The sequence below is a fragment of the Lepidochelys olivacea genome (assembly GCF_965140295.1).
Source record: "Lepidochelys olivacea isolate rLepOli2 genome assembly, chromosome: 6".
In the NCBI taxonomy this organism is placed as follows: domain Eukaryota; kingdom Metazoa; phylum Chordata; order Testudines; family Cheloniidae; genus Lepidochelys; species Lepidochelys olivacea.
In genome coordinates, this window is record NC_140416.1 from 7,481,820 (window position 1) to 7,505,382 (window position 23,563).

General features: G+C 49.4%; 1 protein-coding gene across 3 annotated transcripts in view; it reads right to left on the minus strand.

Moving 5' to 3' along the window:
- Positions 1–1,533: 1,533 nt before the first annotated feature.
- Positions 1,534–23,563, minus strand: part of NUP160 (nucleoporin 160) — a 57,054-nt gene continuing 35,024 nt past the window's right edge. For 2 of the 3 annotated variants that reach the window (XM_084631122.1, XM_084631121.1), the window contains exons 21-36: positions 23,325–23,394; positions 19,772–19,870; positions 19,171–19,290; positions 17,532–17,627; positions 17,307–17,401; positions 15,590–15,686; positions 15,402–15,507; positions 14,947–15,107; positions 12,815–12,875; positions 11,011–11,121; positions 10,145–10,268; positions 8,970–9,071; positions 8,217–8,358; positions 5,186–5,311; positions 4,255–4,359; positions 1,534–2,122 (exon numbers count right to left, since the gene is read on the minus strand). In XM_084631122.1, the coding sequence (XP_084487248.1) occupies positions 2,036–2,122; positions 4,255–4,359; positions 5,186–5,311; positions 8,217–8,358; positions 8,970–9,071; positions 10,145–10,268; positions 11,011–11,121; positions 12,815–12,875; positions 14,947–15,107; positions 15,402–15,507; positions 15,590–15,686; positions 17,307–17,401; positions 17,532–17,627; positions 19,171–19,290; positions 19,772–19,870; positions 23,325–23,394 (1,702 nt within the window). In that variant the 3' untranslated portion in view covers positions 1,534–2,035. The remainder of the gene's footprint in view (positions 2,123–4,254; positions 4,360–5,185; positions 5,312–8,216; positions 8,359–8,969; positions 9,072–10,144; positions 10,269–11,010; positions 11,122–12,814; positions 12,876–14,946; positions 15,108–15,401; positions 15,508–15,589; positions 15,687–17,306; positions 17,402–17,531; positions 17,628–19,170; positions 19,291–19,771; positions 19,871–23,324; positions 23,395–23,563) is intronic. The other variant, XM_084631123.1, reaches the window with a different exon arrangement.

The window sequence follows — 23,563 nt, forward strand, 5'->3', positions numbered from 1 at the left end:
GGGGGCGGGGCTGGCCCGGGGGCGACGGACCGCCTGAGCCCCCAGGGAGCCTGAGCCCCTCGCTGGGGGGGCGGGGCTGGCCCGGGGGTGATCGACTGCCTGAGTCTGCAGGGAGCCTGAGCTCCTCTCTGGGGGGAGTGGGGCTGGCCTGGGGGCAACTGACTGCCTGAGCTCCTCTCTGGGGGGCTGGCCCGGCCTGGGGGCGACCGACCATCTGAGCCCCCAGGGAGCCTGAGCCCCTTGCTGGGGGTGGGGCTGACCCAGGGGTGACCGACCACCTGAGTGTGCAGGGAGCCTGAGCCCCTTGCTAGGGGGCTGGTCCGGGAGCAACCGACTGCCTGAGCCCCCAGGGAGCCTGAGCCCCTCGCTGGGGGGGGGGGGGGGGGGGCGCTGGTCCAGGGGTGATCGACTGCCTGAGTCTGCAGGGAGCCTGAGCCCCATGGCTCAGAGCAGGGAGCTGCTGAGCAATGTAGGCTGAGACAGTGGCTTTAGGGGCAGGCTTCTAGGACCATGCAATACAGCCCAGGGCATTCACCAGGTTGCTGCTGGCAAGCCCCAGGCAGATTGTTCGGTCTCATGCCTCTCCCTGTGGCAGGTTAACAGGATTCCACTTTACGCTGTCCAGCCCTGTTGCAAGAACCCAGGCAGCAGCAGGACGGGAAGCCAGAGCTGGAATCCGGCTTGGAGCCAGGGAGTAGCGGAAGCCAGAAGCCTAGGCAGGTAAGCTGGGCTGCCTAAAGAAAAGCCCAGGGACATGAAATGATGAAGCTAGGCACAAGCTGTCACACATCCACAGGTCCGGTGCTCTGGTACAGCTCTGTAACGGTTCCTAGGAGGAGCCCTTCAGTGCATCAGCCCCCATAAGGTCACACACTCAATAGGATAAGCCCCTGGGCTTCACTGCCTCCTGGGACCAAACCTCTAAGCCTGCAGCACCCCTGCTTCACACCCTGAGTTCCCTTCAGCGAGTCCACCTGAGATGGGCCTTTGGGGAAGACTTGCACACCCAAAGGGAGCAAATGCACCCCCACCTTCCTTAAACCAGAGTGACTCTCAGCCAGTGCTGTAAAAGCAGAAGGGTTTATTAGATGTCTGGAACACAGCATAGAAAATCCTTATTTAACAGGACGGAAAGTTACAGCAAAGTCCATCTGGGTCAGTATAGAGACCTTTGACCCCTTCAGGCCCAGTTCAGAAGCTTCCCTCTGCCTCTAGCAGCCCACACTTAACCTCACTTGGCCCCTCCTCAGTCATTTGTCCTCCAGCAGGTCACACCTGGCTAGCTTCCCAAGGAGAGTGGGCTGTCCATGGTCATTTGTTGCTAGGTGCCAAATGTCCAATTGAAGTGACCATTGTCTTCTGGGACTCTCCTTGGGCATGGGGGGCACAGGCAGCTAAGCATCAGTCACACCTGTATCTCTGGGCTTCTGCAACAAGCATACAACCCTTTCCCACCCCCTAACCATGTATCACCGTAGGGGAAACTGAGGCACGATATTAATCCAAAATATTATAAAAAATTCTCACTCTGGCTTGTAACAAAGTTTCATTTTATTAAAGATCATTCAAAAACGCCACAATAAATAAAGATGACAAACCCTTTCATTCCCATTTATAATACAGGCTAAGAACGACAGGACCTCCTGGTCAAAGGCATTCAGTAAAAACAGAAATGGAGGGAACTTGGGGTTTATGGAGTGTGGGAATTACAGCTTAATAAACTAACCCACCGTCTTCTTGATTGAAAGTGGTTACATCAAAGCAATACAGATTGGGTCTCCAATGCATTAAAAATAGAAGCTCTCCAATCCCCTGACTTGGGCAGGGAATACTGTTTTTGGACCGTTATGGAAAAATAGACTTTCTATTATAGCACCACCAGCCGCACACGGGGCAGGCATGTGACCCTGACCTTCCCACTCATGGTGACAGCCCGATGCAGAGATTGAGTCTCATGCATGAGGCCTGGTCACTGCAGAACATTGCAAGCTCTCCCTGGGGCTGGGTCTCCAGCCCCGTCAGGCCACCTAGACTGCTAGTTCCGGCGATATAAGAGATCTCGGGTTGCCGTGTCAACCTTTTGTTGGTAGTCCTCCAGTTTGTCCTGCACCTTCTGGTACAGCTAGGAGAGAAGAGTGAGGGCAGCCATCAGAGTAGGACAATTGCTTCTCCCCCCTCAAGTCCCCACTTAGACCATCATTATCGCACTGTCCCTTCACAGTACCCGACTCCTGCTGGTGCGAGAGCTGCTCTTCTGCTGCACCTGCTGTCAGCTCTGCTTTAGCCACCTCCACCCCCTTTCCTCCATTTTCCCTCCCCCTGGCCCCCATCACTGGAAGCGTTTTAGGACACAGATTACACAAGACACACCATGCAGGGTGGAATCACCATACCCCTGAGTTGTGAGGAGCTGGGTGGGTTAGCGAATGGGGCAGTCTGGCTGTAGCCTCTGCGGAGAGGTCCTCTCAGCACTGGAGGATGCAGAGAGCCTGTAGCAGGGTGGTAGGGCACAGCGCTCCCTCATCTCTGCCCAGCCATATACACCTTGCTCCTTCAACCTGCTTCCTGGGAGCCCCCTTTGGGCAAGGAGGTGCCCAGAACTGAATACTGGCATACCAGAGTGCAGGCCCTTCACCTCCCTGCTCCTCGCACATTGCCTCTGCAAATGCAGCCCAGAACTGCAGGCTCCTTTGGCTGTCACCCCAGCTAATTGCTGCTCTGCTGGCCGCTATCACCCGGTCTCGCAGCATTGCTGTTTTCCAGATTTCTCCCTGCTCTGGATTCTATAGGCACTAGCTGTGCTTGGCCAAGCTAGAGCCTCTTTCCTGCCCAGCTCTCTCTGCCTTTACTAGGGGAAACCACCTCTCATCTGCCTAGCTGGGACCCTGCCCCCTCACATACTGTTTACTCCCCTTTTCAGCTCAGTCAGGAAGACTTCTAATCACTCCACTCCCTGCATTAGCCCTCTGCGTATCCGCCCTCAGCCCACTGCCTCGCCATTCAGAATCACACTATTGGCAGCCCTCCACCCTCTTGGCCAAAAGGATTTATAGACTAGAAATTCATTCAGGTAGTTGTGTAAGGTTCTGCGAGGCACAGATGCTTGACAGCACAGACCTACAGGGTCTGGCCACGGCCCTTCCTGCACCCGCCGAGCTCCCAAAACCAATCCCCTTTCCTCCCAAGACACATTCTTTGCCAAGTCCCAGTCTGGTGAGTTGCTCCTCATTTCATTACCCTCTAAGACCACATACACCGTCTGTGGAGCTTCCCCACTCGCAAGGGATTGTTTTCCGTTCCCCGTCCTGCTCACTGCGTGGGACAGAAGTAGGGTTGCTAACTGTCCAATCGCACAAACCCAAACACCCTTGCCCAGCTCCTGCCCCGCCCCTATTCACTCCATCCTCCATTGCTCGCTCTCCCCCACCAGGCTGGGGCAGGAGATTGGGGTGCGGGTTCTGGCGGTGCTTACCTCAGGCAGCTCCTGAAAGCAACTGGCACATCCCTCTGGCAGCGGCTCCTAGGCGGGAGGGGTGGGGGCAGGGCAGGGGGTCTCCACAGCTGCCCCTGCCCACAGGCACCAGCATCACAGCTTCTACTGACCAGTTTCCAGCCAATGGGAGCTGCAGAGTCGGCACTCGGGCAGCACGCGGAGGCCCCCTGCCCCCCTTAGGGGCCGCAGGGACATGCCAGCTGCTTCCAGGAGCAGCACGGAGCCAGGGAGCCTGACTGTACCCTGCTGGACTTTCAGTGACTAAAATCTCCTGGTTTGGCTTCAGTAGCCTCCGGGAGACTCTGGCAAAACCGGGAGGGTTTGCAACCCTAAACAGGAGGAAGCTCATGGCACACTGCTGCACCAGGCAGGATGCCACTGGTTTGTGCAAACTGGCTTTCTTCCATACAGCTAAAAAGTTGTGGAGGAAGGGGGAGGTCTTTGCAGCAAGTCGCAGTGGCCTGGGGATTGTGTCTCACTCTCCTGCTAGGAGGCACAGGTGAGCAGTTCAGGCAAGATTTCCAGATGCTCATCCCTACTCTGCCAATGATTTTAAGCGTCTTCTATTCCTCCTAGTGGCTCTTTTTCTGTTAAAGGCAGATCAGACTGAGCCTTGGCAGCCATTCATTTCAGAACTTATTTATCAGCGGGCTCCCACCTGTTCCCTTCCTCCCCAGTGCACCTTGGTATTACTCCCATCCCCTCAGGCAGAGCCACCTGGCTCGGGACTTTAGGTGGCAGCACCATGGAGATGTACTCACCACAAAGCTGTGATGGTTTGTCGTGTTCTCCCCCAAGGCCTGAAGCAGCTGGTCAATAGCAGAGTATGGCAGCCACACCATTGGTGCTATAGCAGACAACGGACGCTAAAGGGAAGAGTAGCCTTAGTACCAACTACAGCACTAAGCACTTATCTACCATTTTTAATCGATAGACCTCAATTATCCCCATTGCACAGACAGGGAAGCTGAGGCACAGGGGAGAAGTGACCTGCCCATGGTCACCCAACAGGCCAGTAGCAGAGCCAGGAGCAGAACCTACATCTGCAGAGTCCCCGTCTAGTGCTCTAGCCACTGGGACACATTGCCTCTCCTTTAAACTGGTTTATGGTCACTGCAGAAATGCTTAGCACTGTTACGGGCAAGGAGGAAGTCACATGGCAGCCAGATCTTGGCTTCGGAGGAGCTAGGAACCCGGTTATGTTCCCCAGGAGGCACACTGTGTTACATTAACCCAGTCAGGAAGGTGCCATGGGTTAGTTTTTTGAAGAGCCTCACCCTCCTTCCAGGAGTGTTACACAGACCCAGGATCAGTAACAGCCCAGACGAACTGCCCCACCAACACACGCTTGAGCAGCAAAGTGGAATGGGCTGGGCAGGGCTTCCCCGCATAGGCCTCACTCATGCTTCGGCCGGCAGCTGCACACCTGCCATGGGCACCTGCTGGGGTGGGCAATGGGGCTGCCGCTTGCCCTTCTGCCACCCTTCATCTGAGTGGGGGAGGGGAGGCGATGCCCTAGAGGCCCAGCCAGAAGAGCTCTGCAGTGTGTAGCTGGGAGTCCCTCTTCACAGGCAGGGAATTCTGGAGGAGCTGTCCTGAACCTTGGCTCAGAGCTGGCTGCCACCAGTCGCTAAGGCAATGAGGAATGGTCGCAGGAGTGGGACCGGAGGGCGTGTTTCAGCCCTCACCTACCTCAATCCCGAAGTGCTCATGGCCCTTCCCCAGTAAGGCGTCCACGTACTCCAACACCAAGTCCACAGCTTCCTCCAGGAGGGCGTAATTCAAGTAGAGGCGAAGGAGCTCAGCAGCATCCACCTTCTGCGAGCAAACAGTTAGTGACAGCCTGGGCCTAGGCTGTGAGGGGCGTAGAGATCACTCACGCCTTAGCAGCCACTGCCCAGAGCCTGGGTCCAGAGCCTCTGGACCAGCCACACAAAGTCCCTGGGTCCAAGTCCCTTTCCACCCCTGATCCGGATGGGCCTCTGGTCCTGGCATAGCTGTTCCAAGCTATGTGGTCCCCCAGTGGCCAGGGGTTCTGGGCATGCTAAGTGGTCTGACCACACGCCTGCAACCAGGGCCAGGCTCTGCTGCCTGAGCCACTCAAAGCCACCAGACGGGCTGGGGATCTGCCCTCAGTACGGGGCAGGGTTTCACCTAAACCAGAGTAATCACACTCAGGATTAGCAGCCCCTCACAGGTATGCACAAGGCCACACAATAGCCTGGGATTTGTTCTGGCCAAAGAACAAAAGCTACCCTCCTCACTGCTGTTGGCTCCTGCCCCTGCATTCTTCGCCCAGGCTCACCCCAAAAGCACCTGATTCTATTGTTACTCCCCATTTTAACAGCCCTTGGGATCTTGCACAAGCACCTGCTGGCTCTTACCTCTCCAGGCTTCTGAATCTTCCAGCAATCACCCCCCAAAAGCAGCCCCCTTTCCAGCTCACTTGCCCCCAGTGAAACCGTCCCAATACACTCACTCCACAAGCACCCTGCCCTAGTACAGCCCCACCCTCTGGTGCTCCCTAATACCTCTTAGCCCTTAGAATACACCCAATTTACAGGCACAGATAGTGGCTCATTCTCAGTTACACAACTTGCCTTACAATCTCACTGGATGAGCCAGTACAGAAAGAAGCACTGTTCCTCTCCATTATACCGTGCTGGGCAAGGAACGACTACGTGCCCAGCACTTTACAGATGGGTCTGTGACTCAGACTGTATAAGGCACACATGAGAATAAGGTTACGTCTGCATTGGAAAGGTTTTCTGGTTCCTGAGTGTAGTTTCAGAAGTTTCTTTGCATTTCCTTTCCAAAGGACCAAAAATTTAGAGGACGCTACAGTGGCTTCACTAGAGATGGACTAGTACAAGATTTCTGCGGAGATTACGGCTGCTTTTTGAAAATGGGGTTAGCCACACTTCAAAGCTGACTAGAGTCATCTCCCCAGGAGCCAGAGAAATCCAAGTTTCAGACTTCCTGGTTTCAGACAGTGACACTGCAACTGCTACAGAAGGTTAAAGCCAGTCAGTCCACTGTCAATCCTTTTCACTACCTCAAATATCTTCCTTTTGGGCTGAAATTCAAACCAAAGACACAAACAAGTCTCCTCAGCGGAGTTCGTACTAAGAATGAGTAACATTTCCCCAATCAGCTGAACCATTTTAACTTCAACCGATCTGAACAGATTTGGTGCACAAGGTATCAGCAACACAGGTAGCACCAACACTTCCCATTGGAAGACCCTGCTTTCAGTTGCTTATCACTTGGTCTAACTATTCATGCTGAAGTTTACCATGCTGAATGTTACTGGAAAGTTTCATTTCTCGGAACAAGAGCAGCAATAACACACTTTTTTGCCCCATGATAAAAAATTTCTCCAACTCTTTTACAGAGAAGTTCTAGCACCTCTGTATTTTGGACCAGGAGCTTGAAATTTGCCAGAGTGGGGGGGGAGGGGCACCATGGTGTCATGGATGTGCCTTTTGCTCTCCCATAAACATCTGCCCAAATCCTCAGAAAGTCTCTGTTTCCACCTGGTCAGTAGAAGCTTGTTAAAAGTTTAACAGCTGAACTATTCAAAGATTCCATTTGCACTGAGCATGTAGCCAGGGCGGTTTGACATTCCCTGCAATTGCTAGTCCAGGCAACCAGGCGCTGCAGCACTGTCTCTGCTGTGCTGTCACAGTGCTCCCCCTGCTGGTGCCTAGGCCCCCAGTGAAGGGGAGAAGGAGGAAGCTACCCATCTGGAATGTAGAGGTGTGAAGATCTGGAGAGAAGAGGCATGAGACTGGGACAAGGACAGCTGTGAAACTCACTGGCAAAATGTGGACCTCATCCCCCTTTAGTGTCTGGCCCACACAAAGGATGACAACCTACTACTGCTACCAGGTCAGCATGATCCAACATGATGGAATAGCTGAATTTTCAGTTTGCTTTTACAAAACTTAGAAAACTACATAAAAATTATGTTAAAAGAATAGTAAAACTGCAAAACAGAGCATGTGAGAGTTTCCAGAGGCTTAAGCAAACTTAATTTGGCCTCCTTGTAATTACAGGATCACATACTATTTTCCTGACAGCCCCTGCTTCATTCAGTGCACCCTCCACCCCTGAAGAGCCCTATCCTCTCCAGGAGACCCCTGGCCCCCCAACATGCTCTCCCCCCTCAAAAGAATCCTCAAGAGCCATTGACAATCCACCCTCCTACAACTCTCTGCACTTCAACCCCATACAAGAGTCCTGGTATCCACACCCACCCCGCCCCAGCAACCATCTAAGTTCCTTATTCAGAAGCTCCATCCCCACCCAGCAGCCTCCCCTCCCCATGTTGACCTCCTGCCCTTCCATACCCCCAAACACAGTAGCCTTCTCAACAGGAAAAGTTGCTCCTCCTAGATCCTAACTTCTGATGCCTTCCCCTACCCTCTGCAGCCTGACCAAACCCAGGATGTAGCCAAGCTGCCATGTTCACCTGGCTTTGTAGGAGCTAAGAAAGTTACCCGTTTCCAAGGCTGGGGAAGGGGAAGTCTAGTTTGGAGATCAGACTCTTTGGCCTTTGAAGTTGTTTTAGCTTTGGTTTGGCTTCTGAACTACAATGGGTGCACAATAAGCTGCATGAGCACTAAATTCCTGACCAGCAGATGTACTGGAAGCAATCACACGGCCATGCAGTTGTCTCTCCCCCTTCTCCTTCCTTCGCTGTAGACACAGAAACATTTACCTTGTAACTGTTGATAAGCCAGTTGGGCAGTGGCACTCCATGAGAGAGGAGCTTGTTGATTACACAGTGATGATACAGATGGTTCTGTGATTTGTATCTGTCCAGGTAGGAAGATAACAGCCGCCAGGCTTCATCTGTTGCACTAGAAGACAATAGAGAACGTAATTTGCTATTCCTGTGCTTAGACTGCAATGGGGTAGCTTGTGTGTTACCAGCTGTGCGTTAGTCCCTAATAGATATGTAGATGGGTGGGAACCACATGGAAAACAGTAATCACAGAGACCTGGAGCAGAGAGGGGGCGGCCAATTGGAGAAGAGCGTGTAGCAAGATTTAGAAGAAAGAAAGGCAATGCAATGTTGTCAAGTATCAGCAGTCCTAGTGCTGGTTTTACCTGAGAGGTGACCGGGCTAACAGCATGTCCTTAATGCCTGCATTTAAAACAGTGCATTTACAAGTACATTTAAGTGAGGTATAGAGGAAAGGCGAACACACGCTTTGCTGCCGCTTGTGTGTGGCTGGAGCCTTGGGGAAACAGGGTGGCCGTGTTTGTATTACACTGCCAGAGTGCCATCTTCTTCCCCATAAGCTCCGAAGCTACAGCGTCCCCTCCGAAGCAGCTGCAATCCTGGGATTTTTATTAACCCGAGAATCTTGGTTTTGGTAAGAGATTTTTACCACAAGAAGCTGCAGCAACACCTGCCTTTGAAGAGCAGCTCTGAACAGTCTCCTCCAGGAGGAACAAGCACCCTTACCTGGACTCCTTGGTGGTAATGACAGAGGAGAGCTGGTTTGCTGCTAGCCAATCCCAGGCCTCTGCCTGAGCTGCTTCCCCACCGAACTGGAGTTTGATGCATCTGGAACATACAACATCCAGCATTGTACACTGCACGCTGCACACAAAGCTGGGATCCCCATGCCCTCCCCTCCCACAGCTACACTATGAACTGTTCAGTCAGGTTGGTCCTCCCCAATGCAGTTATATTCCCAGCAGTTCCTGGCTTAGCTGGTTTAACAGGAGATGCAGTGGATACCACTTGGTTGAAGTTAAACTCTTCAGATAGGTCAATTTAAAAACAATCACACCCTAGCTCCTAAGGCACAAGAGCCCCTCAAAAATCAACCTGACCCAAACAAATGTGACCCTTTGTGTGGGCACTAGGAAAAGCCAGGACACTAAGCATGGGAGTGTAGTCTGCATGTGCCAACAAGCAGGAATGGCCTCTCAAGCACTCCTAGCACGGCCCCCTTTTGATTCCAATACACCCCTGTGGAATCACAGCATTCGCTGGTGTGAAAAGAAACGCTGCAGAAGTACTCCAGGTGTATTCCAGTAGCTCTCGCTAATGTGAGGCAGCATCTGAAAAAGGGAAGCCAGCCCACATGCGCTCCAGCAGGCACAGTTTGAGAACAGCTGGGCTACACAGTGAGGAAAGTCTCTTTGCACTCAGTGAACATCAATACTGTCAGCCCCAGAGCCCAGATACCCCGTGTCAGAGCCAAGACGCCAGGAAGGATTTAAAACACTCCTGTTTTGAGGTTTTCTGATTTTTAGATCTTAGGGGCAGCCAATCACTCCTGATGTGTGTCGAAGATCATTTTAGGTTGAAAATTCAAGTTTAAATGCACACACAAGTGTGGGACTCCCCCACAGAGGCTTGAGGGGTGGCTCTTAGCTCTCCCCACCCCAGGAGCGAGGAGAGGGTATCACTAACCATCTCATTCCCTTTTGCTGATCCTTGCCCTCCTCAGTTAAACCCAGCTGTTTCCAAGAGCACAACTAACTTTAACACCTAAAATTAGCAGGCTTCTGAGACAGCTGAGAGCGTTGACAGGCCAGGAATGGTCCTAATTCCACAGAGCTTATGCAATACAAGTTCTTCAGCATTTGTGTTATATAACCTTAAAAGCATGATAATGTATCACATACTTGAAAGCCAGTCCCTCAAAGACAGGTGTCAGGGGGAGTTTGAAGGTCTGGCAGAGCGAGACAGCTGTGTCAAAGAGGCCAGCCTGAACCAAGAGAGTGACCATTTCCTCTGGCGAAGAGCTTCCTGTGCAAACAGAATACCCAGTCAGCGTATGCCGCAAACTGACCATTCACACGTACCTTCTTAAAATGCAACACTGCAGCATGTGACAATGCCCTACTGAGGGATTCACTGAAAGCTACACTGGGGTAATACCGTAGAAGTCAGGAAATTCTCCACAAGGCAACAGACTGTGCAAAGTGGCAGAGTTATAAACAGTGTAAATAAAGAAGTGTTAGGAGACTCGCAAGCATGGAAAGCCTCAGCCTAAATGGTTAAAGTCTGGCAAAATTATAACTGCTCGAAACAGATCACCAAAAAGTATTTGGCAAATTTAGCCATAGGCGTCATTCGGCTGTAAACCAAAACCCTGCTTGCCTCTTGGTAGCAGGGAAGAAGATCGATAGGGATATTCTTACTCTCAGGCTGACAGCCATCAATATTACAGGCTAAAGAGTGATCCTGCCTCTGGGGTGGATCACAGCAGTGTTTAACACATACCCTTTGAACGTCTCACTATAAAGCAAATTTTCTAATCCTGTAACCATTCTCCTGACTCTTCTCTGAACCGTCTCCCATTTAGAAACACCCCTTGTAGGCTTCCCATTCCAGTATAGCCAGGTCCATCCCTGGTTGGCTTGTGAGATCTGACGAGGTGCAAAACAGTTTCACATCACCACTTCATGCGTATGAACTACGCCCCATCTCTCTAAAAGCAGCTCTGAGCTGCTGCTCTGAGCCCTGTGGGACACTATCCCAACCCTACCTGCAACAGCAGCTGTCGACGGCTCATGCTGCGCAAGAGTTAGTCGGAGGCGAGCCAACAGGCATTCCTTCTCCAAATCCTCCAGCTCCAGGATTTCTATCTGGCGTGCTGCTATACGGAACAGATGTTTGTTTAGAGAGTGCCCAGTGCAGGCCAGATGCTTTACAGACAAAGGAGATGGGAAAGGCCGTGCTTTACAGAGCTTACGGTCTAAACAGTCAATAGATAGAGGAAGACTGGGATGCAATGACAAGTGGTTGGAGAGAGTACATATGTGGTCATTTAGGATATACGTCTACACTGTAATCTGGTGGGGTGATTACAGCACGAGACTCGATTATCTAGTTAAATCAAAACTATCTTGGGATAGTTGGTCTCCTCAGGACTGCAGCGTAGGCCTACCCTAAGTTAACACTTCCACAAGAGGATGACTAGCCTTTAGGGGACTCGGGGAAACCCATTTTTTATGGAAGGACTTGCAGGAGAGAGTGTGGAAGCATGGCAGATGAGGCCAGAAAGGGAGCTCCAACCACAGAGCACACTAGGAAAGAAGCTGCAGCATCTGCAATTACATATAAAACAAACCAAGTTTAAAACACCCTCAGCCGTGGTGACTAATGAAACCCTCTATCCCATCAAGATGTGCACATTAGGTACTTGAGTAGTCACCTGACCTTTGACTGTAGCCCTTGCCCCTACCTCCCCCAGTGCTCACATCACAGCTGAAGTACATTGCAGGATATTCAGAGCTGGGGCCACGTCTTCTACGGCTGGATGGCACCTAGCACACACTGCAGCACTCAGTGAACATGCAAGTTACACACATGCTCAGTCGGTTAAGCTAAGGGTGAAGAAGCCCTGGGGAATGGCCCATCCCAGCTTTATGAAGACTGCAGAAAAACTGATCTTCTGGAGATGCCATGTGCAGTGCTCTGCCTTAGTCAAGGATGTATCTGGGGCACACAATAAAGCAGATGTGGACTCACCTATGACTCCAGAACACTCATGCTCTCATTTTAGCTGGCAACAACTAGAATTTGCTCTCAATGTTTTAAACAAGTGAAGGACTTTTAGATTATAGGTCTTCAAAATGGCTCCTCTGGACATTATGCAGAGGGGCTAGCATGCCTATGTGTGTCTCTCATCAACCTATGGAGTCATATTACAACAAACAATTGAAACTAGAATTCACCTTGACTGACCTCTCCTTACTAGTTTTTAACACCTATGCGGCATTTAGACAGATCCAGTAAAGATTATAATAAATGCCAGGCTCTGGTTAACACAACAGGTAGGTTTTTTTAATTATTATTCCTGTCTTTTGAAATGTTAAAAAAAACCTAGACACTGTGCCCCAGGCAGACCCTCTGTGGTGCCCATTTCCCACTAAATGACATGCCTTCAGAAAATATGTAGATACTGAAATGAAGATAAATACACATGCAAAACAAGGCAGGGGTCAGAGTTAAGTTTGTTGTGCTGGAACATGCCCTTCCCTGAACTGGATAGGAATACGTTTGTTATGCAGACAGTGCAATACAAGAGGAAAGGCCATTGTTGTCATAACTCTGATATTTTTGTATTTTTTACAAAATTAGTCTGCTGGAATTTTAAGAATGTGAACACTAAGGACATGAGGGGGATTAGAGAAAGGCAGCACACTTTTCAAGTGCTACTTCAAGTTGTACAGAGGCTGTGGAAGGAGGGGAGTCCCCTCCCAGGTTACTAGCAAGCAGCACAACTTCTGAGTCAAAAGCAAAGAGTGCTGGAATACAAGAATTATGGGAGGCGCCAGCTTACTTACTTGGGACAGCTGTGCACTCCCCATCATGGCTTCTCTTTGGGGACGCTCCTGGGCGTTCATACTGCCAGGAAGAAAAAGGTTTAGTTGAAGTTGGATTTCAAAGTGTAGGCCGCTTCCCATTCCCCATCTAATGCTCCATTTCAGACGCTGTCACACTGGGAGAACTGTAAGGCTATATAGCAATGCCAAAGGCTACATCTGTATGGGTCTGGCTACAGAAAGCAGCGCAAGTCTCACATAGTCTCTGCCACCCCGAACCAAACTTCTGCAGTAAGATCTCAGAAGCTGGATGCAAAATGAAGCATTCGCAATTATGTAAGAAACAAAACCTACCAAAGTTCAGGAGAACCAAGGAAACAAGGCACAGAATTTGTAGCTTGGTCCTTGATTATAGCTATCTCCCCCGCTTTGTGAAATGAAGTGGATGGAAAGCCTTTTGGAGGACTACACCCAATAAGAACAGCACACAGCTGAAACAAGCACAGCACACCCTGAATGGGAGGTGAACTTCAAGGCAGTTACCATGGCTACAGGGTTCTGACAATTATAGCATTTGCAGGTTACACGATGGCTTCTGTTCTAAATCAGATTTACACACTAAATTTACACACATGCTCAGAAAGTTCTCCTTTGGGGCTACAATGCTGCCTCTCTGGTCTCAGCCAAAAATGGATTTCTCTTTTTTCCCCACCCTCACGTACAAAGAAAAGCCATCCATCTGTATGTGTTATAAGGCCGAGGGGAAGAGGATGCATAAATATATTTTTCACTTTTTGCTTCCCAAACAGCTGATGAAAAAAAGCAACTGGGTCGTGTCTAGGCCTCAGCCAAGATGGAGAAAACTGGGAAAGTTTAGAGTTTTGAACTTTTCGGCTGAACGTGGTTAGCAAGTATCTGAACATTTTAACCAGCTGGAAGTAGTTCTCCTTGCCCCTTGCGCAATATGGACCTTGTCTAGACAAATGGCTTTGCTGGCATAGACATTTGTTAGACCTATACCAGCCAAAGAGCTCTTTTGCTCGTACAGCTTAGCCCAGGTCCCCGAATGGTATCAGTACTGGCGTGAGGACTCTTTGGCTGCAGAACTGTCTCCACACTGGGGCTTTGGCAGCAGGGCTAGGTTGGTCAGCTTGCAATTCTTTCACCCTGCCCACACTGTCAAAGCTATATGCCAATCAATTTTTCTAGTGTAGACCACACCCTAGTGATGTTATGAAACACAAAAGTTGCCAGCTTAATCCCAGCTGAGTATGATCAAAAGGGGCTGAGAACAGCCCGCTAGACCGCCCCCTCAGTTGGAGGCCTGGTGCTAGCTCCTTCCTCCAGCCTCCAAATACACAGGGTCAGTCCTGTTTGGGGAGAGCAGCAATAGTAGGCATTTGAGATTGGCAGCCACCAGCCTCCAATGACTATGCTAAGGCCCTACCAAATTCACCATTCATTTTGATCAATTTCATGGCCAGAGGGTTTTTTAATTGGTCAATTTCACATTTTCAGATATTTACATCTGAAATTTCAGGGTGTTGTAACCATGGGGTCCCAACACAAAAAGGTACCTGGAGGTGGGTCTGATCTCTTCCCCCACCCTCCCAGAGGAGCTGTGCAGGTGAAGAGGAAGTCCTGTTCCTCCCCAGCCCAGCTGGGACACACAGCTAGGAGCCTCCACCTGGGGCACCCCAGCAGCTGCAGAAACCTCCGGTGCTGCTGCCCAGCCCCAGAGCTTCCTACAGCAGGAGGCGGCACATGGAGGTGGATCTGATCTCCCCCTGAGAGTGGCTGTGCAGGGGAAGGACAAGTCCTGTCTCTCCCCAGCCCAGCCAGGACTCACAACTAGGAGCCCCCAGCTGGGGCGCTCCCAGCAGAACAGGAGATATCAGATTTCATGAGGAAGGGCTTATTTCACGGTTCATGACATGTATTTCACGGCCACAAAATTGGTAAGGCCCTACCTATGGCCGACCTCATGTACTCTATGGTAGCAGGAATGGTAGGTGAACCCCATTGGTGACATCAGAACGGCCTTACAGCCAAAGCACCTTCACAACAAGAGGGATCGCTGCTAAAAAACCAGGCCCATAGCCAACACTTTGACAGACAGCTTTAAAGCAAGCCGAAGGTTCAAGATTTCATACCACTGCTCCGGAAGCCGGCTGCACTATCCATGCGTATTCTGGGCGGATGAGCCGTAAGCAGTTAATGGCAGCAAGATAGCAGTTCCCTTGTTTCTGAAGTCCGCGGAGCGTCCGCACCTCCCTGCCCAGGCGCATGCCATATTCAAACATCACCGTCCCAGCTGGGGAAGAAGACGTGAACGTTTCAGCACACAGCAGAATTCTCTTTCCATTGAACTGACTCCTCTGGGAATTTGGCACTGGCTAGGCCAGAGAGACGGGCAACAGTGCTATACCTAGGAGAGCCCATGGCATCTGGACAGCTCCTCTGGGAGGATGGGGGAAGAGATCAGCATACATCATGGGGAGAACCACATAACAGACTGTGCGTGGACACGATCTACTAGTACAGCTATACCAGGCAAGGAGAGCACAGTGCCACGATACAAGGGACTAGCGATGTCTGGCAGCCTTACCCTTGCGATAGTTGTGACGGTAGATATGGAAAGCGTAGAGCAGCTCGTAGTAATTATGAGTCATCAGGTCTATGGCGCGAGCTCGAGACTCAATTATCCCCACAACCTAAGACACAGGAGACACAGGAGCTTTTCAGCCAGCTTCCACTACACCAGTACTCCCCCCTGGTCCGCGGTCGGTGAATTACCTCATTATGGAGGTTCACATAGGGGAACTCCACCAGGTCCTGCAGCTGGGAGCGCTCACAGAGAACCACCACCAGCTGGCGCAAACAGTCCAGCTGCCTAGGAAGAGACAAAGGCAAAGCTATTCTAATGAACTTGGATAGGCAGGCAGGCAAGATGCACATCTGCCAGCAGAGAGTTCACAAGCCACGAGAGGTTCAGACTCGTGATGGGGGGGTGAGGACTCCCCATCCCATTTGGGCCCCAGGAGGAAGGCCTGTGTTTGGCTTCAGGCCAAGCTTTTGGGAGGCGAAAGGGGGTGGTGGAGGAGATATTTGCAGGTGCCTTGGCTGGAAGCAGGGAGCCTGGACAGGGGAGCTGTTCTCTTCAAGCATCCTAGGGAACAGAGCTCCTCCTTCCTTCCTTGCCAGAAGGTGAGTGATTCAGGCAGAACCCCCACACTACTGAGTCCTGTACATATACTCCCCCTCAGGCTTATGAATCTGAATGGGGTGGGAAAGCCTCCCACTGACTGGCTGTCCAGTCTCTGCCCCTCTTGGTCCTGTGTTCTTCTCCTGCCAGGAAGGGGCTTCTCGGACATCGGACAGCCTGTTCGGACCTATTTAGCGTGGGCTTATTGGGAGTGTGTGTGGGGGTGTTCTCAAACTATTTTTGCTGGGAACCCCTTTGAAAATATTTCAGATTATGATGACCAGCCCCCGCCATCCCATGCCACCCAGCTCTGAAGGCAGCACCACCGTCAGCAACAGCACAGATGTAAGGGTGGTCATACCATGCCATGCCCACCCTTACTTCTGCACAGCTGCTGGTGGTGGCTCTGCCTTCAGAGCTGGGTGCCTGGCCAGCAGCTGCTGCTCTCCAGCCACCCAGCTCTGAAGACAATGCAGATGTAAGGGTGGCAATACCACAATCCCTCTATAATAGGCTTGCAACCCTCTTTTGGGCTGGGACCCCCAGTCTGAGAAACACTGGCTTATAGCATACCCAGGAATAAACCAGGTTTTGGCTTTCAGGGTGAGAAGGGGGTGTGGCAGCCAGACAGACCCTCGGGTTAACCACAGCCAGGGCACACATTTTTAAACACAACAGTGTCTACACTAAGTGCTTGGTGGGATTTAACTGTGTTAGGCAACCTGTTCACATGATTTAACTAACACTTTACTCACTCAGTGCAGGCAGTGACTTTGCTTGGGAACCCTGGGGATGTGACGGCCTGCAGCTGGGCAATGAGCCCCAGAGCAGGGGCATTTCCCACTGCAGGGGCTCTCCAAGGGCTCTATAAAAGCTGCTAGCTCCTGCACGCTTGCCACAGGTCTAGTGCTCGCTCCATGACACTCGTTGCTGCCGACCTGGACATCATCTTACTGGGTACAAGCAGTACCTAAAAAGCAGCTGGATGGATGGATAAACTGGGGCTATGGTTTCACTGGGGTATACAGACAAGCCTGGCTCCATAAAGCCCGTATTCAGGGTTCACGGTCTAGTTCCCATCTAGCACAGTGCCATGGTGAAAGGATCCAGATTTGAATTCAACAGGCATGAAGCATCCCAATCTGTTTCTTACACTGCACTGAACTAAGCACAAATATCACATCAGAGGGATGGTAATGTTCTGTACTAACAGCTTTCCAAATGGGTGAGAGGTTTCAAGACAGACGCTAAGTGCAGCCCACAGCTCAAACAGCAGAGCAGCAGAGTTGAAGGGCACAAGGATGTTACCTGCTGGAATCTGGATTCTGGGTTAAGGCCTCATACGCTTGGCTATTGTGCCCTAAATCCAAGTGATGTTTGAAAATGCACGTCCTCAAAGTAGCCTAAAACACCAGAGAGCGTAACTCAGTTCAGTCAATATTATCTGTACCAATGAAGATAAATTCTTGGTGCCAGCAATAGCTGCTGCATGGAAAAAACCCAATGTCTCAGCACAAAACAATTAATACCTACCTGGCTTCTCCAGTCATCAGCTGCTTCTGTGATTGCTAGCGTTGCTAACTGGATGACCAGTTCAGGTAAACCAATAATGTCCAGCAATCGCAGGACCTAGAGAGAAGACACACTCTAGTTTGGGATGTAGCGGTGTCTAAGAATGTGGAAAATTTTGTTTTCTTTACCATGAGAAAGTTCTTTCCACACTCACTGAATTCAGAAACAGCCAAAAAGATTTGACTGATGTTTTCAAAAAACACGTTCGTTTTCCAGCAGATGCCAAGAACAAAAGATTTCAAACCCAAAGAGGGATGTTTTGGTATGTTATAAACAGGGGGATTGAATCAAGGCACCGGTGTGTTTCACAGATAGGGACTTTTCTGCAGAATCCAACCCACTAACTGATCTACAACTAAAACTTCTCTCTCTCTCTGTTTATAAGCCCTTATGGTTTCAAAAATTCCCGAAGAACAAACCTGTAAATGCTCTCATTAGGGTGTGCAAACTGGAACAGCAGCAACGAAAGACACAGACTCCTCCATTCATCTCTATGGGCATTTGATAATTCAAATGTTAGCACAGCTAACCATTTGATGGCTGATGATTCTAAAAGAGATGTAGCTAACACACTCACCAATCAATCCTGAGCTCCTGCTTACACCTCTCCAGATGCCAAAAGCACCAACTGTCCCCTACTCAGCTGCCACAACCTCCAACCTCCCTCCCATCCACATGGATAACTTATTTGTTCTGTGGTAGCATCCAGGAGCCTGAGTCATGGAACAGGCCCCGCAAGGCACTGTACAGACAAAACAAAGTCTCTGACCCACAACCACAATCTAAGTAGCTACCACAATGCAGTTAGGCACTCTCAACAGAATTCACAGATTAAGGCCAGAGACTCTCACCTAGCGATTTCTGCATCAAGTCCACAACTGTTTGAGCTAGAGTATATCATTCAGAAAGATACACCGAGTCTTGACAAAAGACAACAAGTGATAGAGAATCTATCACATCCCTAGGTCAGTTATTCCAAGAGTTAATCACCATCATTGTTAAACACTGTCATCTTATCCCTAGCCTGCATTTGTCTGGGTTCAGTTTCCACCCAATGGCTCCCATCCTGCTTCCGTCGGATGGACTAGAGCCCTCTGCCAGCAGAAGTCTCTTCCCCACGTAGATCAGCCTCCAAGAACCAAATCACCTCTCAGCCTTTTCTTGGATAATCTAAGCAGGCTGAGCTTCTGAAGTCTTCCTATAAGGCAGTTTCTCCAGGCCTCAAACCATTCTTACAGTTTACTGAAAGTTGAGGGCAGACTAATAAATTGCATTTAACATGAGACACACTACAAGAGATACTGTGCTGACTTCTTCACTTCCAGGTTTTAGCCAATAAAATCCTCATTTTGTATTTACCTAGCAGCAGCCAGAGATTGCGCCTGAGGGCCTTGCGGCAAAACCTACGTCTACCCTGTTGAGAGGCGAAACATGGCTCCAGTTCTAATGTTGTAGCCTTAATCGGAGAAGTCAGCTTAAATCCAAGTCTTTAGCATGGCTAGGAAAAGGCCTGCCACAAGAAGACAGGCTGCCTTGGCAGCGTCCGCGACCAAACTTTCACAGCAAGTGCCAAGTTGTTGTACTGTCATGGCAGCAATACCTTGTCATAATACTGCAGGCGAGGGGTGGAAGCCATTTCGCCATCCTCAGCTCGGATCAGCCTGTCCAAAAACTCCTCTTTTCCAACTTCGGACGCAGCCTGACAGAAACAGTCCAGAGCCTGGAAGAAAAATTAAACTGCTAAGTACGCCCTTTCTCAGGCAACTGACTCAATCCAGAATACAGGTGAACACGACAGCTTGGTTGTGTGCCAGGCTACGCAGGGTCACCACAGGCCAGTCCATTAGGCCCTAGCTAGCTATGTGTTTCCATAGGTGTCTCAAAGCCTCCCAGGTATTTAAAAACAATTTTCCCCTGCCCCTTCCCAGTCTGAAGGAGGAATAGCTCAACCCGGTTTGTACACTTGCTTGCTCATTTACACTTGTCTATACGAGTGAGTGGGTGGGTGTGAGAAAATCAGAGGGAAAGCTACGCTAAGAAAAGAGTTTTGCATTTCTTTCTGAGCAACACATCATCTAGCCCTAGGAACAGCATGTAACCAGAGGTCAGGTAAGTGTGACAGCGCAGATCCACACAGCCACCACTGAACCCCGTACATGAAGCAATGCTCCACTCTGGGAAGCAGTGAAGCTGTTTTGTACCTTGTGTCCCTCGCCCATAACAAGGTAACATCTTCCCATCAAGAAGCGACATGAGCCCACGTTCACGTGACACCAGGGCTGCAGCAGGCGAATGTATTCCTAAGAGACAAAGGGCATCCTTTGATCAGACACACAAAAGATTTAACATTCCCTTAACGGTGATTACGAACCAACACACCCCTGTGTTCCGGCAAGACAGTCCCTGTTTTACCAGAGAAAAACTGAGGATTTCAGCTTTGGATTCCTGCAATGCTACTTTAGTGGCACGCTGTAACTATAGTACTAAGGGCACCAGGGTGACTCCATGTTCTGCTGATCCTATTTCCAGATGTCATTTGCAAACGAGGAATCTTAATGGAAAGTGTGAGGTGTGTTACAAGCAGAGTGTGTAGCGAGAACTCTAGTTAACGGTACCTACGTGTTTCTGTTCCGAAGGGCCTTTTTCAGGTGCTTGTAACAGTCACACACCTTTTGGACAGATCTTCCGGGCTGGGAATCTCCACGGGAAAAATCCACGTGAACAAAAGTGGTTCCATGACTTTCAGCACAAAGGTGATGGGGAAACACACACACTTGCCATCAGTAAATGACCTAATCTGAATAGCTCCAGCTTCTCAGTGGGAGGTGACAGGAATTGGAAATTTAGCATTTGAACATGCCCCGCATCAGATGGGTGCCTCTGGAGTGTGGGATGAAAAGCCATTTTGATTTGGCTGAGTTAAAAGGGGTCAACAAATATTTGATACAAGCTCACTCCTAATAAGGGTTTAACAATCTCCCTCTGCCCCACCAGCACCATGTATGTCTATAGAACAACCCCTTGTCACATTCACTGTGCAGAAGGGCTTAGAATGAGGTATCTGGCACACAGCACACAGGTGGGTCAGAAGGAGCCCTACTTCAATGCACCCAGCACAGGGCCAGCTGTCTAGCACAGTATTCCCTACCCTTTTCAGGCTGGCAAGCCTTTCAGTCACAAATTTTCGCATTACATTTATTATAAAAGAGTAAAAAAACACATCAGCGATAGCGACAGGTCTATGTAATGTAATGTATTGGCGTGCATGTTTCAAGAGGTCGGCAGAGGACATTTGACCTTGAGGGGTCGGCAAGTGAGGGAACCAGATTGTATAACAATCTAAAGCAAAGACTAAGTCTCCTGGCCTTCCCCCCACAACTTGCTTTGTGGGTCCCCTGGGGCTCATGATCCACAAGTTGAGAAACACTCTTTTAGCAAACAGTGCTAAGTCTCTCTCTTTCCTATTTCTCCTTTTCACAAGACAAGATTACATTTTAAAACTGTGCTGAAAGAATGTACATTTGAGGCAAAGGTAAGGGGATGCTGGGAAACTTCGCTCTGAACCCTTGTGCATAAGCATCGAAAGAATGTAGCTACATTGTCACTTATGTTCTACCTACCTATGGTACTTACCCTGCCCCCACTATTCTAGTATCAGACTGTTCCACATCTAATGTTCCAGATGGGAACAGAGGCAAAGATACACTAAGGGTCTTGAACCTACATCTCCCAAGTCCAAACTAGCCCCCTAACCACTAAGCCATCCTTCCTGTCTACACATTGGTCCCACAGCACCCATCCCTCATTCAGTGGAGTCAGGGAATCTGTCTCTTATTTTGGGTAACAGTCTATTTGTGATCACCAGGATGTAAATCTGGAGTAAATTCATTGAGGTTGCTCCAAATTTACATCCATATAAACCAAGATTACATGTAGGCCTTCGGTGGATGGAGTAGAAGGTTGCAGGGGGGAGGGACAGTCCACTTAAACAGTGGACAAAAATAAAAGTTGAACATCTTCCTGCTGCCCTTCCTGGGACATGAATAAGGTAGCAGCCCTGCAGGAAAAGAGTGTGTGTGATCATGCAATCAAAGACCATACCATAACACAAATACAAGGAGGCAGAAATCAGGTGGCACAAAGAACCTTGCCATTTCCTGAACTGAATGCTTTGCAATTCTGACATTCTTTTAGAAAGTTTGAATATATGGGTTTTTGTACATAAACTGCAGCAGACCAATCCCTGCCCCAGGTGCAACCTATTTTGTACACACACTGCAATACGCTGATCCCCGTCCCCAGAAATAATCCATTTCGGGGACAAAGAGCCTGTTTATGTCCTACTAAAATGTACAAGAGAAAATGTGTGGCATGAATAATTCAGTAGCAATTGACCTTCAAACTCACTACACTAACATTTTCCATCAGTGTGCAGTGAAAGAAACATGCTGTTTTTCAGTGTAGAAGAGTAAAAAAATTCAGAGTTATAGCACCAAAAACTGAAAAGAAAAAAAATCCCTTTGGCTAAAGAGCATGAAGTTATAGTTCAGAAGATAAATCTGAAAACTGAGTAATGCACAGAAACACGCCTGGAAATAGTAGCTCATATTGAAAACAGTTTCTCATTCACATTGCTACCAAACCGATGAGAGAGGCAGGTGGTGGAAAGTTTGTTTATCTGACATATTCTGGATGCTGTGTTTGGCTAATGGGTGTGCTCAGTACATCGCTCCCTGACTGAAATTTCAGTTCTCCAAATGGGCTCACAGAAGTAGGCTATGCCTGCTCTTAAAGTTAACCTGTTTACATTGTTGCATTACAGACAATAGTGAGCCTCATGATGTAATACCTAACAGGTGCCTGGAGATTCAGATTCCTGAGTTTTAGTCACACCGCTGCAGTGTCACTTGATCAGGCTCCAGAAAAGGGAAAATGCTACACACCTACAGCATCTCACCTTAGAATGGGACCTGAGACGCAGAACTCCCCACCAACAAACTTTACAAATACAGCCTAAGGCCTCCTTTCTGGGCTCTGCTGAAAATAACTAAAGTATTAAACTTTTGTGCACATCAACTTCAAATACTTCCTGCACAGTCTGTGCTGTATAATACAATTTATTGACATTTATCAAGGAGCTACTCCCAAATGTCACTAAATTCTTAACCTCTGGCTGTCTCTTATGAGTGGTGGAAGAATGTGGAAGATGTTTAATTTTTTTTAATATTATATGTGCCACCTGTTTGATTGTTACTGTGTTTCCCCCATGGTTACCAGGTGTTAATTCCAGCAGGAGCGGACAAACATTTTTCAGAGCCCTCCAAGTACTTATACTTAAAAGAACAATGCAGGTATCAATCCCTTTGACTTACTTCTGTGGTTGGTCCTAGAGGGGACATCCCAGCCAAGATTTCATCCCAGGGCAGGTGAAGGCAAGAAGCCTGTAAGCTGAAAGGGGTGAAAGGTGCTAGCCCTGAACTGTGACAGCTTGGTCTTCAGATGCAAGAGGGACTGAGAGAACATCCATGTGAAACCTTCCTTAATATACTTCCATATTAGGTTTTCTCAACCCCCACTAAGCCTGTCAGGTTTTCTTACCCTATCTGGTTACAAAGAGGCTCTGTGATATGCAAGCCAGTTTCTGGTATCTAGTTGTTCTCTCCCCCCACAGGATCTTTGCTGGTTGCAAGAGTAAGCGGATCAGACACCTTGTTAGAGAGAGAAAACCATTCGCCATGTGTTGAGAATGCTTACCTGTAGCTGGGTGTACTGACAACTGCCCATCAAACATTCTGGGAAGAGGAAGCCAGGATTACTGGGCCATCTGAATATTAGATAAGGAACGGGGCAATTCGTTCATTGTCAGGGAAGAACTTCAAGAACAGGCTTGAAATGTGAAAGCCTCCAGTGCTCAGAGTTCACATAAGTCATTGTTCTGTAACAGGGTTTTCCCATCTTAGACAAAACGGGTAGTCCACCTAAGTCCATCATCT